This window comes from Hemibagrus wyckioides, linkage group LG03, assembly GCF_019097595.1.
Source record: "Hemibagrus wyckioides isolate EC202008001 linkage group LG03, SWU_Hwy_1.0, whole genome shotgun sequence".
Classification (NCBI taxonomy): domain Eukaryota; kingdom Metazoa; phylum Chordata; class Actinopteri; order Siluriformes; family Bagridae; genus Hemibagrus; species Hemibagrus wyckioides.
In genome coordinates this window covers 21556931-21577822 of record NC_080712.1, presented here as the reverse complement: position 1 = coordinate 21577822, position 20892 = coordinate 21556931, and the positions used below count along the sequence as shown (strand labels likewise).

At 38.3% G+C, this 20892-nt stretch overlaps 1 protein-coding gene across 1 annotated transcript; it reads left to right on the top strand.

Annotated features, from left to right (window-relative positions):
* Positions 1 to 597: 597 nt before the first annotated feature.
* Positions 598 to 20881, top strand: dnaaf9 (dynein axonemal assembly factor 9). The gene is made up of 37 exons (XM_058385599.1): positions 598 to 772; positions 2207 to 2286; positions 3233 to 3349; positions 3647 to 3771; positions 5228 to 5324; positions 5412 to 5518; positions 5606 to 5683; positions 5771 to 5872; positions 6173 to 6228; positions 6320 to 6455; positions 6548 to 6629; positions 6740 to 6779; positions 6857 to 6941; positions 7154 to 7230; positions 7931 to 7975; positions 8067 to 8112; positions 8213 to 8324; positions 10382 to 10452; positions 10692 to 10742; positions 10848 to 10938; positions 11036 to 11139; positions 11525 to 11671; positions 11758 to 11843; positions 11940 to 12041; positions 12129 to 12249; positions 12569 to 12657; positions 12738 to 12872; positions 13967 to 14092; positions 14291 to 14328; positions 14446 to 14581; positions 14695 to 14781; positions 14884 to 14990; positions 15217 to 15291; positions 16365 to 16540; positions 16916 to 16981; positions 17087 to 17180; positions 17275 to 20881. Exons 1-37 carry the CDS (start codon positions 717 to 719, stop codon positions 17376 to 17378), a joined length of 3447 nt encoding a protein of 1148 aa, XP_058241582.1. The 5' UTR covers positions 598 to 716; the 3' UTR covers positions 17379 to 20881.
* The last annotated feature ends 11 nt before the right edge of the window (positions 20882 to 20892 follow it).

Below are 20892 nucleotides of genomic sequence, written 5' to 3'. Positions count from 1 at the left end.
CTCAGTATGAGTTTTCACAAACCAGAGATGCTTTTACACTGCATTATTGCTTAGAAAAATCAATTTATATACATTTTCAGCTAATATAAGTCTGAACTCTCTGGCAAACTAAAAACGTCTCGAGCTGTGCAATGTGGCCCTGTGCTTTCAACGTGAACACTTAGCTATTCCTTTAAAATGGTAAATATGTTACCATGCAATAAATGGTAAATATGTTACCATGTAATAGCCACTACTGTCCCTATGTATTAACCCTTTCGACCCCCCAGTGTTGCAAGAAAGCCTTCCTCAGCTCACATTACATGAACAGTTGAGGTCAGAGACATTGCTCTAGGATTGCATTAGCCATTGTAAGAAGGAATGTGTGACTCTAACTTCAGGGAAGGGGGGAAAAGCGCAGCCGAAATCTGTATGTATTTTCTATCTTCGAAGGCATTCGAATTTAAATCATATTTCGAATTATGTATTTCTGTAGTGTCTTGCAGAATTGCCTTAACAATGCTCATAACTATTTTGTGGAGGAATGTTTATTGAATTGGTTGACAACAGGACTACCCTCCTCACAGAAATGGTACAGGCGGTTGCTATGCTTGTTCGCCAGTATTGCTGTTCTCCAGCTGAGGCTGTTGACTATGGAGATGTGCGCGAGCTGAAAATAATAAACACCAGCGATTTTAATATCGTATCCTGATTTTCTTTATATAAATATCGCGAATATGTCCGGCATAAATAAGACGACTGGAAAGTCTTCTGTGGTCTGTCCGCCCGTGAGGTAAATAAATATTACGCTTTCTATCCAAGTGCATATCTTTTTTTTTACTTGAAGGACGTGCAGTGGTGATGTTGGGCCGATTGCTACCTCCAGCTAGCTACTTCATGTTTGTGCATCATTGTGTGATTTTTATTCAGTCATACACCTGGTTATGTCTAATAACACGTTTAGAATATTTATTTATTCTATAAATGCGTGAAAGCAAGAAGGCAGTTAGTCTGGATAACGTAAAAACAGAGATCCGCCAAGCCCATGGTTTTCCAATGCAGACAGCCAGATCAGTTAGCTTGATCATTCATGCTCAGACCTAATTTACAAAATATTCCCTTATAAATTATGACTAATAGATCATTTATCAACGAAAATAACCAAAATACTCCTTTTTGTGGCCCCACTATACACTGCATGCTATATTGTATATGTGCCTGTTTAATGGGCCAAACATATCCTGTACCAATGCAGGAGGACGTAGGCAATAGTAAACAATAAACAGTAAACATTTATTTACTTGTGTATCTGCAATGAGAATCATTATGATCGATGCTGAGTTTTGTATTTTTGTTTTATTAATAGTCCATCCTCTGTACATTAAAAGCATTAAACTCAGTACATACTGATACTTGATCTTTTCCTGACACAAAAGTCAGGAAAAGATAAATAATTGTCAGTAATTTTGTTGTCATGCCATTTCTTTTGCTGCCATTTTGTTTATTTGTTTGTTTGTTTGTTTATTAAAATGACAGTTGTAATCGTCAGAATTCACAAAAATGTCTTCTGCTGTTGTGACATGTAATTTGATTTAATAATAATAATAATAATAATAATAATAATAATATAATAATAATAATAATAATAATAATAATAATAATAATAATGGATTTCCCTCCCAACTTTGTGTGCATGCATCTGTAAATATTCAAGTATTTCATCTTTTATCATTATTATATGTTTATATATGTTTATATTGTAATACTTATATGCTAAATCATGTAGATCACAAGGCCCACTTCTTTTTAATTGTGTTTATTTTTTCTTTAGTAACAGTTTGCTTAAGGCAAAAGTTTCGTTTCAAACATTCCTACATATTCGCACATTCCTACGGGGAAGGGATTTGAGTTAATTTTTATATCAATAAAGTACCTTGATTCATATCAATAAAGTACCCTGATACCTTGATTGTTTTATAACTGATTATCTAATGGTTCATAGGACTCATGTACAAGTGTGTGTGTGATTGGTTAGGTTGAATTTTCTTACAAATTAAGTTGTGAAAAAAAAAAGTTTTAAAAAAGTTACGCTCTCCCTGCCCCAAACCTTTTAACCCTGTTCTTTTTATAAACAAATGAAGTCATCTGAAATGATATGAATTTGTGATCATGATGCGTATATTGTTCAAGAAAAAGGTTGATCTGTACAGCTGTGCTGTGTTTGCAGCTGTTCACGCTTGCGGCAAGTTCAGGCTCTCCTGAAGGCTGATGGTGAAACCGTTCCAGATGGCATCCTCTGCTCACTGGGTGAGTTCATCACACCACCCATTCCCTGTTACTTGATACTCTCTTGATACACTGTACCTAATCCACAGCCCTCTGTATTGGCAGTGAGGAGAATACTCACTTAAAAAGAGGAAAAAGGTTTCTTCTGCCTTGCCACTCTGTTCTGCGAGTTACTCAAAGCTGCACGGAAGCAACTATAGCAAATATATACTTCTATACTTAATTAATGATGCTTCCAGAAAGCACTTCTAGCATTATACTGATTCTTGGTGTTCATTCTTGTTTCGATATGCTGCTAGTATATATGAGTGTTGTACTTATATTATACTTAATTATATATATAATTAGTGTGTAAATCATTTTTAGCAAGTTAAACAAGCCAAGCACATGTTCCATATACACTCACCGTCCACTTTAATAGGAACACCTTCTTTACCTTTACATTTATACAGTTATCCAATCAGTCATTCACGTGGCACCAACACAGTGAATAAAATCCCGCAGGTACAGGTCAAGAGCATTAGACATGATGGGTAAAAATGAGATCTCTGTGATTTTTACCATGACATAGTTGCTGGACACACTGGTCTGAGTATTATAGCATATTACAGTTATTAGTAAATATATAATTCCTGTCATCAGCCTGCAGATCCTTTTTACACAGGATGCTTTTTACACCATTCTGTGTAAACTGTAGAGACTGTTGTCCCAGGAGATTTCTGAAATACTCAGACCAGCCTTTCTGACACAAGCAAACATGTGATGGTTAAAGTCACAGAGTTGACATATTTAACTGAAGCAATTGACCTCGTAGTCAATTTAGTTTATTGAGCTGCTACCTCTTGATTGGCAGATTGGACCACTTTATGAAGGTACAGATGTTCCAAATCAAGTAGACAGTAAGTGAGTGCAGCCATAATCTTATGTCACTTAATTCTGTCGCTATGTGCATCCGTGGTTTCATTAGGTATCGACAGCCGTTATAACGAGGGCTGCAGTGAGTTGGCCAGCTACCTTTTCTTTGGTCTCTATCAACACAACCAGAAGCAGCTCTGTGAAGAATTTCCTGAGGAGGTGCTGGATGGTATGACCCTATTTTGTTTGTTTAAGTGATGTGTATGTATGTTGTTTGCTTGTGGCTTTTGTCCATAAGATTTCAGAAGGGAAACAATGATGAATGATGCATTTTAAGTGTGTTTTAGCTTGAGTGTGCATGATTACATGTCCAGTTTACTGAGGTTTAAGATAAAGCTAGAATATATTGAATAAATAGAAAATCTAACATATTTGTGATCATCTAGCGGAAATGACACAAAATATTTCAAACTAATATGCTGTGGGTCTGCTGACGTACTGTAAATCTCTGTGTGCTTGTTTCCAGATTTGATCCTTCTCATAAAGGCAGATAGTGTGCACCTGTATTGTAATCCTGTGAATTATAGCTACTTGCTTCCTTACATTTCCCACTGGAGGAATCTGCACCTGCACTGCATGACTGAGGCAGAGGTGATCAGCTACACTACTCATTACAAATACACACATTATGAGCTGTGAGAGGTGAAGTGAATAACTCTGATTATCTCCTCATCATGGCACCTGTTAGTGGGTGGGATATATTAGGCAGCAAGTGAACATGTTGTCCTCAAAAATTGATGTGTTAGAAGCAGGAAAAATGGGCAAGCGTAAGGATTTGAGCGAGTTTGACAAGGGCCAAACTGATGGCTAGATGGCTGGATCAGAGCATCTCCAAAGCTGTGGGGTGTTCCCGGTCTGCAGTGGTCAGTATCTATCAAAATTGGCCAAGAAAGGAACTGTTGTGAACTGGTGATAAGAGCATGGGCATTGATGCACGTGGGGATCGAAGGCTGGCCCGTGTGATCTGATCCAGCAGAGCTACTGTTGCTCAAATTGCTGAAGAAGTTAATGCTGGTTCTGTTAGAAAGGTGTCAGAATACACAGTGCATGACAGGTCAGGGCTGTTTCGGCAGCAAAAGGAGGACCAACACTATATTAGGGAGGTGGTCATAATGTTATGCCTGGTCTGTGTAAGACACAACAGACACTGAATCATACATGCTATATAAGGAATCCTTATTCCTTTAGTGCACTTGGTATGTCATTCTTATCTACGCAGATCATGTATGCCCCTCCGGAATTGTGTTTTATTTTTTTTTTGAATATTTGGCAAAGAAATTACATATAATTTATTTAAGAACATTTCTGTTGCTAAGTGCAAGATGTTTGTTTGTGCAATGGCATGCTGGTTGCTTTGTTACTGAGGCACCATTTTAGTATTGCATGGATTTCATTCAGATCTGGATCCAGGAAACAGTGATCGAGTTAATGAAGAACTTTCAGACCTAGCTTAAAACTTGCTTATAATATTGACACAAGTTTTTACCACTTCTTATGCTATGAGAATTAAATAGGTTAAGAAATTCAGGTTTTCTCAGCTATGATCCTTTTGTTACAAGACACAAGTAAATGTATTTGTATTATTCAATTTCATTTTATTTGCATTACATTTTTAACAATTGACATTGTTACAAAGACTAATAGAAATATATACATTTAGGATCTACAGTGATAATGAGGGTGGTTTAAAATATAACCAGAGGTGACCGTAGTAAGGAAAAACTCGCTGACACTATAGTAGGACGAAACCTTGAAAGGAGCATTCAGAGTAATCTCATGTATCTTTAGGCTGTACATGTGGGGCCATCCTCAGCAGCAGCGACTGGTATTCAAGTGATAAGAACTCCAACCCGAAGTAAGGTTGGATCAGGCAGGTCTAGAGAACAAAATTGGCCAGGAACACTGATATCTCAGGAATAGCTCGAGGGAGAGAGAGGCAGAGAGAGAAGGAGAAAGAGAGGGAGAGTGAGAAACTTGTATAAATGTATTTATCTACGATGTAATTGTGCTGACATTTATAAAGGATTTATTTCTGTCATTCTCTCAGTATGAGGATGAGGAAGCTGCAGAAGAGTTTAAAATCTCCAGTTTTGTGTCCATGGTTGAACACTGCAGTTGCATTGGAATACCCTACAGCTCTCAAAGTAAGATAATTGCTCATTAAATTTACACATGGAAATCAATCCCTATACTAATGCTGCTGCTGATTCGGGTTTAAATGCTATCTCTAGGTCATGTGCAGAAGTTTGATATGTTCATGTTGGAGAAGTGGCCCATTATTCAAGCATTTGCTCTGGAAGGAATAGGAGCTGGTGGGTTTTTCACCATGAAATACAAGGTAGGGCATTGCTGCAGAGATTATCTGGAAAAACAACACTTCCTATCCTCCCTACAGTGTGCTTACCGATGTGTAATATATTTCTAGCTGACTGATATGAGTGAGAGTCTTTGGGAGATTTATGGAAGACTAGACCCAGTGTCTTTGGACTATCTGCTCAGTGAGGTACAAACATATCTTTACCTAATTCCACCACAGTGGAAACGAAATGCTAATACAAATAGGTGATGTGAATTTATTTTTCCTTTGCAGGATTTGCTGTTGTTTGAAAAGCAGTGGAGCTGCTTGTTTTCCAATGTGAACACAGAGAGCCCACTGTCCATGCAGGAGATGTCAGAGGCTCAGACTGCAGAGGTACAAATGCAGCATTCAGATTTCTAACATTTTTTTTAAAGATCATTACCGAAAACAATTCTCATATGGTTTGCAATAAAATGTCATTGGTAGGCTTATTAAAAGACTGTGACTATTGTTTGATGCTTAAACATCTCAGTCATTTTAACTAATACAGTATATATTTATATAGAATAATTGTATAGAACCCATGACCCATGTATAGAATAATTATCAAATATAAAGACCAAATGCTACAGGGATTTGTTTCATCGTTTCAGGTTACCTTTGACTTGTTTTTCTTTTCTTTCTTTAATGAAGCCATTCAGGACATATTACTCCCATGGGCTCATTTCAAGTAACATCACAGATAAAAGGTACTTGAGAATATACTTCTTTGTGTAGGCCTTATTTTTTTTCCTCAGTCTAGAAAAATGTGAATAAATGTTCTTCTTTTTGGGTTTAAAGTAAATGTCGACAACCATATGTACTGTTTGGGAGTCACTCCTCCAGAGATGACCTAGAAAACTATTGCTTCACCTTCCCCTCTGAGGGCCACCAGGTGCGCAACACTGGGCCTTGTGGGAGTGCCGCAAAACACATGGTAAGAGAACACCACACATGCAAAAATAACAATAATAACCAAGCACTGTGTAGGAGCATGTCACAGGAAAAAAGCATTTTTCTGTTTTTCAGCTACTTCAGTGTGTGGCTCCTAAAGGCCCTCTGACATGTGCAAGAACATACTTCTTAGGCAGTACTCATGCCCCATACTTGGGTAGGTTTGTGTAATCAAGGTTCTTATTACTTTGCATTGAGTAACATGTCCCATTATATAATCTACATTTTTTTGTCTTGCTTTACATTTTCTACATTTTTGTCCTGCAGGGAATGATAACAGCACCACACAGATGTCATCAGAAGTCAAGTAAGTGCTCAGACAATGTTAGACTTTTGATTATAAGTTAAACTTATAAGGTAAAAACTGGATTTGGTCTTTTGCAGGCTCCTTACACAGATCTACACAGCTGCTGTTCAGTCAGTGCTGGCAGGAATAAAATGCTTCTCCATCAACTCCAGCGCTAGCAAGGTAACATTATAATTTTATGGACCAGCATCTGCACTTACTGATTAGTGTCATAAAAATGAGAATACAATACGGTTTGGGAATTTATGTTGACTAAACAGTTATTTTTAATTACAGTAGCAAAGCAGACTTTGATTTGTAGTCAGTTGAATTTGCTTATTTAAAGCTATATCTGCTATAAACCATAGCTGATGCAGCATTGTTTTGTTTAATAGGCAAAGGATGTAGCAGAGCAAACATTTCATCTGGCTTTGGAAACCTTTGGCATGCAGCAGTACAAGAGTGCTCTCAGGTCTCTCATTCTGTCTTACTCTAACAAATCATGTATTCATGGACCTCCATAGTGCATAGGGTCGTTAGGCTAAATATCTTAGTTGAGGAACATTTTAATGCTATAACACAGGGGTCCCCAACTACCAGTCCGTGGACCATTTGGTACCGGGCCGCAAAGAAACAATAAACTTATAATTTTATATATATAACTTAAAATATGTATATGTATTTTATTAAATGAAATTGCCGCTTCCGCCCACGCCTCACTCCCGCATTTGATGCAGCTGCGGGTTTTCAGTAATGCCGAGTTCACACTGCACAATATTAGCCCTGATTTTCAATCGCTGACTAGTTTTGCGAGATCCCTGACAAATGCCCAAAATCGGAGGCAAATCGGAGCTCGTGCACACGAGTGACAATCGCGCAGTGTGAATTACCAAAGACGCGTTCTGAAAGAATCGCCAATGAGTCGCTGATGCCCGTGAAATATATCAAACCGGTCCGTGGTACATAAAAGGTTGGGGAACCCTGCTATTGCATACAAAGATATCCTATGGGGTTAGGGTCAAATATGGTGAGAATTTTTAGCCATATAGTGTACATGCAATTGGTCACCTATGATTTGCAGCAGTTAGTTACATATGATGTTTAATCCTTATGAGCTTCTGTTCAACAACAGAACAACACTGCACTGACTCCTGCTTTCTTTGATAAATCAGATCTAAAGCAGTATTCAGCATCGAAGCTGTGAACAATGTAGGCAGGTAGGTTTTCACATACACATAAGGATGATGCTCAAATATATAGTTTCTTTCACATCCTGAGCATGTTGCACATTGTCTTCCTTTTTTTTAGGGTTATACCTCTCAGTGATGAGCACAGTCGCTTTCTGGTCAAAACTGTAAGTTGTTTGTCAAACAAGCTGACTCAAATATTCTGCTGTGACTGTTCTATCCTGCAATAGCATACAGAATAATGGCGTGTGTTCTGACCCTCCTTAGGCCTCCATGGCAGTGTATGATATTCCAGATCTCCAGTGGGGAGGAGGAGATCTGGGATCCGTAGTCTTCTCTGAATCTTTCCTGGAGTCAAGCATCTACATTCAGCAAGGGGGTGAGATTTCTGTTTGTTAACTGCTTTGTGTTTACTGTTTTAGATGTCTTTAAATGTTTCATCTAGAGCATGTGAAAAAACAAATCTTCAAAAGCAATAAATAACAAAAGCAGTGGACTCTAAAGCACTGAGCAAAATGATGCATGCATGATAGTGTTGACAATGTTAATTATTACCACATTTGTTGATCCAAGCAAAACGTCTGCAATAGCTACAAATATAATATATAAATATAAATATTGGTATTTATCACCGTATAAATCCATCGTAAGTGGCCTCTATACGTACAGTTTAGCTGAATTTGAGAGTGAACCTTGGTCTGTCTCAGTGGAAACAATGTTCTTCCAGTTAAACCAGGGATATGAGAAGTAAAGCTCACATGCCAGGACCATTCGTATAATGGTACTAATCTGGTTAGGCAAAATAGAATAATTAACTCGGGCCCATGAACATCTATTGTGCTAATGATAAGTCATTTTTCATAAGCAAGCTAAAATTTGGCACTGTAACCGTCTCTTTCAAATGATCTAATTTATGGTTTTCACATCAATGCAAATGAATAAAGTCACGGCTTATATTTATTTCATTTATGACTGAACAGTGTATGTAATGATGTAATGTACTGTTTTAGGTGCTGCACATTTTATTTTGTTGTGGATTTGAATGTATATAATTGTAGTCTTTACCCATCAGTCTACACCGAGTCACAAATTCGTCCCATAATGAAAATGAATTTAAAAAAAAAACTGATATCTGAAAGGTTTATAACAAATTTTAAAGCCCTCACCCTCCATTTTGTGTTGGATGCTTGTAGTAGATGGTCTGCCTTGTTCACCTGCAAACTAAAACACTGGCATGTTCTCATTTAGAAATCTATCCCAGGTCTGCTTTCTTTGTCAATTTTGACCTACACCTGTGAAAAAATAATAAATTAGCTTATGGTTTTACCCAATTTTTCTTATTCTCTGTTCCATTGGTGCACACTGAGATAGGAAAAAAGGTGTTTGTATTTGCTGCTTCCTCTGCCTGGAATAACTTGAGCTGAAACATAAAGAGCTAATTATCATTGGATGCTTTAAAGTGATTTTACATCTAGCTGTAAATTCTTTGCCTGATACCGAAATTAATATTCTTTTTTATTCATTGCATATTTCATTCTATTGTAATTTGATATAACTTATATGATGCATATGTGTATGTATGTATGGTTGCTATCTGTTAAACCCACGCGAACTATGCTGCTGCCTGTCTTGGCCAGGACATTAGTGCAAAAGCGGTTTTTAATCAGAATATGCTTTTTTTTCTTGGCAAAATATGTTCAAAGGTTAAATAAAAAAAATTCCATCAGATTGGATGTGAACATCTGTGAACTGCCATCTTCAGGTCTCTTCACAGATGTTCGATGAGGTTTAAGTCTGGGCTTTGGCTGGACCGCTCAAGGACATTCAGAGACTTGCCCCAATTTCACTTCAGTGTTGTTTTGGCTGTATGCTTCAGGTCATTGTCGTGTTAAAAGGTGAACTGTTGACCCAATCTGAGTTTGCGTGCACTCTGGAGCAGGTTTTCTTCAAGGACATTTCTGTATTCGTCCATCAATTATTACCATTCTCTCTGTCCTTGCCTCTGATAAACACCTTCATAGCTTGAGGCTACCATGACCATGATTCACCATAGGGATGGTATTAGCCAGGTGACACATGGTCCCTGTTTTTGGCCAGACATAGTGCTTGCTGTTCTGCCCAAAGAGATGAGATAAATGGTGATAAACTGATACGTTTCAGATGAGTTGTTGAGTTGAGATGAGCTGATGTGTTATTAGTCTATTTAACTGATTTTTTTTTCTGACCCTTCTGACCTTAGACTAAGTGAAATATGACTCATCAGCTAAAATGACCATCACATCCATTACATTTATGACACCCCCATTCATTACGGTAATATTGTCCATATGCTCAAGCACGGAGCTCAAACAAAGCGAAATGTGAAAAAGAGTTTAAAATCTCTTTGGCTCTTTACCTAATGAGACATTAAAGTGTTATGTGTGTCTTGTCCTGTAGATGGAGCGCTTGCGTCAAACAGCTGCTTCACTCTGCTTACATCTTCAGTCCCTCGCTATAGTTCCTGGATGGTACAGTGTTTCTTTTTCTCTATATAGTCTCTGTGAAATCTTTATATATGAGCTGATAGATAGATTGTTTTGATATTTAAACTTTTCAATACATTTTTACATAATGAAGACACAAAACTTGTGATATAGAAAGGCACCTGTACTATAATCCAATTGGATTTGGATTAAGTTTTACTGTAAAGCCCTTTATATTTGTAAGACTAGAGGGATTGTATTTCTGTTTTTTCTTTCGACTGTAGGTGGATGACTCTGATATGAGATTGTCTGAGCAAGCTCTGAAGTTGCTGAAGGTGAAATATATTTCACTGCTTATTTCAATAAGATGAGTAACACTCAGCGTGCTAATCTATGCTTTCTGATTTGTTTTTCCTCCCACTGTGTTTGTGTGAGAACAGGAGGAGAATGGGACATGTTTAGGGGTTCCTCTAACAACAAAACACACAGCACTGGTGTTCTCTAACGGTTTGCTTTCTACACCTGAAGAAGGTGTGAGTCATTGTATCATATGTAGAGTGCTTATGTAATGAGTTACATATTTACTTAGAGTTACTTACATATTTATGTTTGTAATTTTGTGTCCTAGGGAAGCTGGTGTTTTTTTCAGAGGGTTTATTGATTGTCCATCCACATTATGGCATTGTCACTCTGTCTAAGAATCATATCAGAAGCATCAAAGTTTATGATGGGGTCAGTATCTACTTCATTACCTCATAGATTACTTACCAGCTAAGGCTGTTAGGCTGCTAAGGCTTATATTATGTATTTAGGTTCAGAAAAAACACTGTCTCAAGCAGCATTATAATAAAGCATTTCAAATTCCTGTGATAAAGCTTCTGATATACCCTCATTATCAACTGCTAGCACTCTAATTCCATTTTAGTTGTTTTTGTTAAACCATGGACCCCCATGGTTTAAATGTATGGCTTCCCGTGCATTTTATGTAACATTTTATTTAAAAGAACATGGCAAACACCAATATAACACTATTTACATTAGACATATGTCAGACAAACAGCATCCGCCAGCTGAGGTACAATGTGTGACTGAAAATGCCGTGTAAATGTTTTTGCAGGACTCTTTCTCCGATGCTACCATGCTGTTTATTGAGTATGAGTCCTCTCTGCTTCCACACCTACCTTTTCCTCTACACAGTGCTGATTGTTGCCTGGCCATCGCTCTGATGCCCAAAACCAAGGGTTACAAAGACTTTTACTCACAGGTATTATCATCCCTCTTTGCAGCAACTTAGCTTAAGCTTTTAAGCATATGCATCTTGTTCATGGATTACTTGTGGCTGTTTCTCAGGTCCTGCAGGTTTGGAATAAACCTGATTCCAAGCTCCATGTGCGGCATGTTGCCCAAGACCAGCTGATTGCGGACCAGATGAGCATGTGAGTTAGTCAACATTGAATAGTTACAGCGCTATGTACCATTTTCATTTTACTTTTCATTTCACTTTGTGTGTCTAATCCTGCTAACCCTGACAGGTACTCCAGATTACTGAAGTTTCAAGAGGCACATAGTTCTTCTGCAGTAAATATCAGAGCAACCCTGAAGACTGCTTATCCAGACCTGCCAGATATGGACAGGTCTGCTACCTCATTCACTCAGTGATCAGTTACATAGTAATTCCATAATGGGTTTGTTTTATTTTAGTGGTGTGTTTTCATCCTCAGGTTTCTGAAGCACTTTGCTATCAGTAGTAGCATCTGTGAGGAGTCTGTGTATAGTGATCACCTAGCAGCACTATTCTCAAACACACACCCCAAATCAGCTGCTCCTGAGTCAGAGCAAAAGGTCAGTCAATTAGACTCAGTGCTAATTAAAAACAATAAAGTATTTGAAGTGATGAATAATATATAAAGTATTCAGAAATCAACTTTTACATATTTAACAAGGACATGGCGCTCAGATTATATGATTTCTAAAAGTATTTTATTTTTAATCAGCTAGATTTTATTATGAGTGACAGTAAAGTTAGTCAGTTCAACTGAGGATACTACCGTCGTTGAACTCTCAGAAAAAGCATATTGTGGCACAGTTTACCACTCACTTTTTCAAATGCAATTACTAGCACTGTGATTAAAGATAACTGTGTATGTGTTTGTGCCCCTAGGTGGTCCTTTCAATCATAACGGGTTTACCAGGCAGCTATAAAGAGAGTTTGTGTGATTTTTTGGTGGATGTGAATCAGGAATGTTGCAGGTAAGCTCAAAAAATTGTATAAGCCAGCAATATACTGTGAAATTATTGCCACATTTTTATGTTGATTGTTTGGTTGATAGGTGGGAGGTATATCACCCTGACCTGGACTCAAAAGAGCTATGTGTGCCACATCTCCAGAGGTTCCTGAGTAGTCTAGTGGCCAAAACAAGTCATACATATTTAAACGCCCCAAGAGTGCTGCTAATGACACCAGGGTAAGATACTGGCTTACAGGTAGACGCAAATTCACAATAAAACCTATGTTTGAATGCTTCTTACCTATTAGTCTGTTTACCTCACTCAAATCGGAGATTAATTGATGCGTTTGGTTTGTTTAATATTTGGTTTGCAAGCACACATAGAAATAATGGAAATTCAGTCTGTGCTAAATAATTCATCTGCAATTAAGTCATCTGTAGGGCTCCAGGGCTATCCTCTGACACTTCTTGCATATCGGTTTAGCCAGATTTCATGGAATGTTTGCTTCACATTCTGCATCTGGCTGAAATCAGGGTTAAACTGTGTCTTTTAGATCATACTGTGTCTTGCTCATGAGTGGGCTAAAACCACTTCTTGCTCTTTGGGTCAGATTCAAGTGCATTTGCCCTGCCCAAACAAAACATCATTAATGGAATTCACATTGGATCAGTGTGGAGATTTTTTTTTCTTATTGGCTCCTATTCATTGTGTATAGAGAAAATTGAAAAGCCTGTGAAGTAGATTATGGGAGAGAGAATGGTGTGAAGCAGGTGAGGACAGCAGAAAAAAAATTGGAGAAGAACTTCATGCAAATGAAAAGCGAATATTGCCAGGCAGTGACCAAACAGCATTGTCACAGGACGATGACTGAAAGTCAGTGTTTATACCTTGTGTAAAGACCTTAAAATCAAGTGGGATATAACGATATAGGTTTAAACGTATAAACATTGGTTTAAATGCATGAAAGCGCATGGTGTGGATAAGAAATACATAGGATAAGAACGTTGACAAACATTTAGTGAGACTTAAGTACATTTGGAATTTGGAAACACTTAGCGAGCTTGTTTCTGTGGGGCACAGATCTAGCCTACAACTCTGCATGTACTTTATTCCTGGCAGCTAAACCTTTTTTTTTTTTTAGCAGCCCACCCCCAAAGCAGCCAGCGGCTTGCAAAAGAAGCGCTTTGCTTCAATGCAATGTTAATGTACTGTAAGGAGCTAAACACAACAGAGTTTGAGTCTAACAGAATTACTGCATGTATGGCTTCAGTGTGTTAAGATCTTATGTATTACTAATGTTTTCATGTCTATATAAATATGTGTGTTGCAGGTATACAGACGTGTTGGATGTGGTTCAAGCTGTCATATGTCACCCAGACCCACAGGTTCAGAGCAGAGTCTCTTTGGGTGCTGTCACAGCGTGCGTCGACCCACTAACATCCTTCATGGAACACAGGTCTTTTACCTTTTTTTCCCCAAAGGTTACCTGTCATTACATCTATCTGCAGAAGTATAGCCATCACACTTCCATACAAAAAAATCTGCAGATCCACTCCTGCACTATACCTCAATAGAAAAACAACATTATAGCATAATTTACCACTTTCACCTCCATAAAGAATTCATACAATATTTAAATGCTTTATTTCCCTAGGCTTCTCTTCCCTAAACTCCTGGAGCAGTGTAGCCACGGTAAGGACCATTTTTTATTTATCTTAGCATTTGTGTGTGGGTGTGTCTACACATATATACATGTCCTTGTTTGGCTTAATTTTATAATGTCTGTGTGTGTGTGTGTGTGTATTACAGGTATAGTGAATAATGTGGTGTTTACGGGTTTGACTGCTGAGCAGAAGCACCCTCTGTTGAAATACACGCAGCAGCTCATCCGTTCAGCGAATCCCAGTGCAGCATTTATCCTAGCTGAAAGAGGAGCTGTGACCAGGTTCGCAAGCGCAAGCATTAATCTTTGTGTTATATCTCGGACATTAAAATAGCATTAGTATGAGGTGCTTCAGAGATTCATGCTTTTGCACATTTATAATATTTGCATTACAGAACGGAGGACATGCGGCTGATTCTGAGTGACAGCAGTTTTTATCAGTCTCAGATGATCCGAGCTAGATACCTGCTTTACCCTGGCTGGTGAATCTCTTGCTACCTTGGTTTTTGTGTCTGTATTTGTGTTTGTTTTGCTATGTGATTGCATGCAGCATATAAACACTGTTTTGTTTTGTTGTGCTATAGGTGGGAGGGCAGATTTGTTTCTGGTTGTGGATCTATAGCGATGTCCCAACATTGTGTACAGTTCAACCGTCCTCTAGAAAGATCCTTATTTCTGCATTGCTGCAAAGGTGTGTGTGTGTGTGCTTTTGCATTTGTGAAAGAAAGAAAAGTGATTCTTTAATCCAGGTTGGTAACAGACAATGAAAATGATGTAATCTGAAGGTGCTAGCGGTGTGTTAGGTGTGTTGAGATACCGAGATACCAAGTCTAGCGATGAAAGCTGACACAGTTCTCTGGTGTAACTCCCTGCTCTCTCTCTCTCTCTTCCCCCACACACACATCTCTGTATCTCAGGATTAAAGTCATCCCTCAGAGGCAGCCCTTTCACAGGAAACATCTATCACATCACTGGGAAAGTGCTCTTTTCTGGTAGGGTGTTTTTTTACTGACAAAAATATCTTGTTCAGCATATAAATAATTCTTCATGTAGAGTGTTGCAAATTTTTTCACTGTCTTCAACCCCAGGATGTCTCTTGCTGGGGCTTTCTCTGTGTTGAGTGTGTATGTAATAAATGTGTGACTTGCCTTTGGGAAGTGGTAGACAGGGGCCCTCTGGGCTGCTACTGGACGGTAGGACTTTTGTCTCAAATCCTCAAAGTAGTGTGGCCTGCTCCACTCATCTCCGTTTTCCTTCCTTTTCTCAGTTGTTTATTTGCAAGAGATCTATCCATTATTTTCTGTGGTGTAGTTGCATGGAGAGAGTGAGTAGAATGCAGAGATTTGAATGGCTGTTTTGAATGGTTGGTACAAGTTGATTTAGTAGTTTGTTTTCACACCATAAAAAGCACCCTGGGTAGTATAGCACATTTTTATTCACTTGGCAAGATGTCACAAGGTCCTGCCATCTGCAGTGCTCTGTTTTCACCATGAATCATCTGTGCTTTGTATTAAATACTTCTTTATTCTTTGGTGGTCTCTGGTATTGCGTTAATTTTGTACAGTGTTTGCCAAACACATGTAATGATTTAAGTTGATTTGTAATGCACTATTTTCAGTTATTTGATCCTCATTTCAATTTCTGCTGTGTGTACAGTGCTGTTAGTACTGATGTATTAGTTCATATTGTGGTGAGAAATGTATTAAGAGTGATGTGAGTGCAGAAACTACATCATGCTTACAATCAAAGTATGTCACTGCATCAGGCATACAAGTTCGTCGACTAAAGTTCTTCAGCCATAACAGATTTCCATCATACAGATATTTTCTAGGGCAGTATTGGTTTAATCCAAAATGTTTTATTAGCGCAAACAAGATTGGGGCTTGTGGATAAGTGGATAATAACAGCTTTCTAATAATTCTCACTGCTCTGCTTCCATATACAGTACATGCATGACACAGCTATGGTCTTGTGTCTGCTTAGTTGTTTCTTTACAACTTTTTTGCTGATTTTGTGTTTTTGTGTGTGTGTGTAAATGTGTGTCTACACAAATGCTTGCAAACAGATAGTGACAGGTTGTGGGAGGTGAGCTGTAACTCCATCAGTGGAAATGTGACTGTGGCCCTTGATCAGAGCTCATCCTGTAGCCCCCAAATCACACAAACTTGTTACTTGCTGATCCATGGGGTAGGACTCACCCACAACGGCCTGAAAGACTGGCTCCGACAGTGTGCTAAACAGGTACTTTTTTGGTCACTTTTGGCTTTGTACTCCATTACATTTATTTGAGTACCAAATGTCAGTTTAAATAAGAATATAAAAATAAATCAGCTCTTTTACACAGACTCCTACTGATTTCTGCCAACACAGTCAGTTAAAATGCTAAAAATCTCGAATAAATCAACCAGAAAAATAGTAAAACATAAAAACATCATAGAGTAAAACATCAGGTGTAATTCATAATGAACTGCCATAATGTTTAGTGCTTCTTACCCGCTGTTGTGTTCCGTTGGTCAAACCCATTTGTAAGCAAAATAATAATGTTGATCCAAAATGTGTAGATCCACAATAATAAAAATGCTTCAGAATTGTCAGTTTACTCATATTGTCTTACAGAAAGCACCAAAGAAAGCAAAGAAGACAAGGAATACTCTTACAGCCCAGGAGATCAGAAATATCCATGTGAGCAATGGACATAACACAAAGTTGATGAAGTAGACACATGATATCTATTCATCTGTCTAGCTAGCTAGCTATTGATCTGTTTATTTATTTATTTACCTACAGATGAAGAGACACCTTGATCCTCTCCCTCCTGGTTACTTCTATAATGGCTATCAGTTTGTCAGTTTCTTTGGAGAGAAGCAGAACATCCATCCTTGTATCCTTTAATGAAAGCACTGCTCCCTGTGGAATCTTTCTTTGTTTCTTGTTGTCACTGTGTGTGGTGTGCTTCCTTATAAGTGTCTATTCAGTAATGGACCAGTTTGTAGAGGAATATCTCCAGGAGGTCAATATGGAGATCGAGCGCTTTAACACTGAGGTGGACCTGTACGCACCCAGGGATCTCTTTGACTAGAGTTCGTCCTCTGTCCTCTTCACACTGGATGGGGTTTCACTCTAGGAATAATGATGTCAAAAAGAATCTGTTCACTCTACTATCCAAATAATGTTAAGGGGATAACAAAGACACTACGGAAAGGGTGGGGTTGGCCACTTCATAAAATCCACACTATAAATTCAGGGAAAATCACTGCAGTGCAGATGATGAGAGATCTTCACCCATCTCAGTACCACTCTCTACTATTTCTTCTAAGACATTCCTTCTGTAAATAGCACATGTAGCATCTAATGGAAAAAAACTGAGTGAAAGGTGACATGAGATCATATGTATAATGAAATAGTAATAAAAGCATTATGCTGCATTCATAATTGTGGCAATTAGTAAGATCATCTTAACCGTCTTTGTGCTCTGATGGTCTTAAATCAAGCCTCTCCGCTCTAATGTATTAATCTGTTCACACATACGCATATAACTCTGAATGAAGGTTTAGTATCGCTGCTACATAATAATCATAACAGATGAAGCATGCTGCGATTAAAATTCTCTCTTTCTAGTAAACGTCCCCATAATGTATATAATGTGAATATATTAATAAGGAGATCCTGTGGTCCAAGTTTCACCTTAATTCCAGTACCATTTACTCAAAGTGCCAGAATCATAGTTAAATGCTAATAGAGTTTGTCAGCAGGAGAAAACTTGCACTAATAGGAGACGCCTCAGAAGCCCACATCCAGGGGAGTGCAGATGGGGAGACAGATGTGATGTTTCATCAGTCTGTAGACTCCAGCTGTGGAGCTGTGGTGATCATCTCTCATCTATGGCAGAGCTCAGCCAATCAATGGCATTAGACTGAAGTGGCCAAACTAGAAAATTCCACCGGGACAGGGTGGGAGGATAGGGGTTACGGGATATGCGTTACGGGCAAGATGGTTAGGGAAGGGACAGTGGTCAAACAGTTTGATGGGAATCTGAGTTTCTAGTTGAGTGGTAGGTTGGGCTGTAGTATGAATTTGTGATGTGTAGCAACAAGGTAAAACCTTGTGGGATAAAGGCTTTTCTGTCAAGCCTATTTTCCAATTAATGCGTGTAGGGGGTTAAAGAGAATCATATATTAACTTTCTTTGACTAAATTGTGGTTAATGTGTGTTTATTAAAGCCTGTAGCGGTGAATCTAATATGTCTTGTTGTTTGCAGGCAGATTTAGCTCTTCACCTGGGGTCTCGCTCCTCTATGCATGTTTACTCAAGCTAAATAGGCACAGCAGGGGAGAAGCAGTGTCATTCTCAAACACACAGTCTTCTATTTGATCTTGCACCTATAAGACGAGTATTAAAGAAGCCGAAAGTATAGAGCTTCAAAAGTGTATATTATGAGAAAGAAATGTGAAAGGGGGTGGGGATGCACTTCCAAAGAAATTCAGACACTGCTGCTCCTCTCTGTGCTGCAAGAAGAAAAGGTATAGTAGTGGAATTCTATATAGGTATTAGCACTCTGTGTGCGCTAGGGTATTCTCACCTTATCCAGTATAAGAGTATATAACAGTTGCTCCGGTCATTGATATGCTCGAGAGGTGTGTTACTGTCGCTGTTGCTATGGAGATTTACAATATGGCACACTTGCCACTATCACCATGGAGACTTACCACTTCGTACCTTTTTAGCAATCAAACACAGTTTGCTTCAAGGTAGCACCCTTTTCTTGGTATAAACTCTTTAAGTACAGGTTATTATGAGGATGTGTGTCCACTGCTTGGTAAAAGGTGAAGTCAGACCAGCTCACAGCAGGTTGACTGACAGAGCTTTTTCACTGAGCAGTTGCTCTGTGCGTTAGGTAATTTCTGTTGCATCTCAGACACAAAGAGCAGCTGTCCTGGGGCTCCATAAGGCTTCTATAATCTGTAGTTCAGAGCAACAGTCATTTTTAGCACATACTATCTGCATGTGTTAATATGTCTTACTGAGGTATATTTATATTTATAACACAAATGCCTTTCACCAAACTGGTACTACAAAGAGGAACAAAAAAACTCTATTTTGCATATCTAAAGAGAATTGAATTACCTAGAGAGGAAAACATGTATTTTTATAAGGCTGTGAATTTAAAATGCAAAAAAAGCTGATTCAATTAGGAGTACGTTTTGCTCCTGTAACTTATTTCAGAGGCTTCCTATTAGGCTGACTGAAGTGCCTTGGCCAAGAGAAGCAGGCACATTGCCAGGCAGAGGTGAGCACCAGTGTTGGTGAAAGGATAAGCAGAGTGTTTGTCTTATTTGTGAAGGGTCAGATGCTGGCTGGCAAGAGGGCACTGGAGGGCAGCAAATCAAAACTTTCAACAAAGACATATCAGTGGCAGGGTAAAGACTAAGGCTTGATTAAGTGGACTGGATGTTATTATAAAGACATGAAATAGTTGGATGAATGAATGCAAATTTGGCAATAGGGTTGGTCTTTAGTTTTCTTTCAGAGACCAAAGTGAGGCCCTCCAGGCTGTCCCTATAACGCTGCCTGCCAGGTTCTCCCTGTTCACTGTATCTGTGGAGCTGAGGTTAGAGGACTAAAACAGAGTTTGGTGGCAGAGAATGAATTAGCCTTTTATATGTGAAAAATTGTTTGAATTAAAGAAAAACAAATATATTTTTTGTTAGCTGGAGGGTCACATCCATGTTCCAAAAGGCCATTCCTTAAACTGAAGCACTTTTTAAAAATTTTTAAATAAAAAACTAGAATCACAGTTATCTTGGATTTGGCCTCCATTGGAACAATATTATTATTCAGCAATATATTAAACTTGCTATAGGTGCTGATGGCTTGTTCCTGACCAAAGTATCTCACTCCCATCTGTTAACCACTCTTTGAAATCTGTTCATTCCTACAATCAGCAGAAGCCCATCAGAGACTACTTCTGCTTAAGACACCTTTCTTATGTTCTCAGGTATAAGACCATATTGGCTGTACCACCATATATAAATTTCCTATCACAGATGACAGAGACTTGGTTTTGCTTGTTTATGCTAATCAGGTTACAGTCGGTGGTGAGAGGAGCTTATTAGGAAAACAGAAATTTAAGGGCTAATATATTCACATTGCTGCTCAAGATGTTTGGTATGGAACAAGCCTCAAGGAAAGAATTCCAAACCTAAAATAGGAACAGTCAGTATGTTTTTGCATGCACAATGATGGACATGTTCCCATTCCATCCATGCTCTGGACAAAGTAAGATTTCGGAACCGTTTTAGTCCTAGAGAAAAGATAAAGGAATAGAAGTAATGAATTCCTAAGACTTTACCTCAGAATACCCAATGTTTGGAGTTCATACCGTAACTTGTGGTGAAAATGGTTGTACTTGAAAAGTGCCAACATGTTAAAGAAATTCACTAAAGTGTGTGAAAGTTCAAATTATTGAGTTGTATTTGCACAAAACTACTGAAACTCCTGTTTTTTTCCTGTGACTTATGCTTTTTATAATCTATATGTTGTATTTATGAGATTAATTAATCCATTAAACTATTTATAACCCCATTGCTGGTTGT

Excerpts from the sequence above, each read along its gene's own strand:
- dnaaf9 (XM_058385599.1), top strand. The coding sequence starts at position 717 with ATGTCCGGCATAAATAAGACGACTGGAAAGTCTTCTGTGGTCTGTCCG. Across the intron at positions 6,780-6,856 it reads CAGATGTCATCAGAAGTCAA|GCTCCTTACACAGATCTACA; the intron begins GTAAGTGCTCAG and ends GGTCTTTTGCAG. Across the intron at positions 10,939-11,035 it reads GCTTTCTACACCTGAAGAAG|GGAAGCTGGTGTTTTTTTCA; the intron begins GTGTGAGTCATT and ends TTTGTGTCCTAG.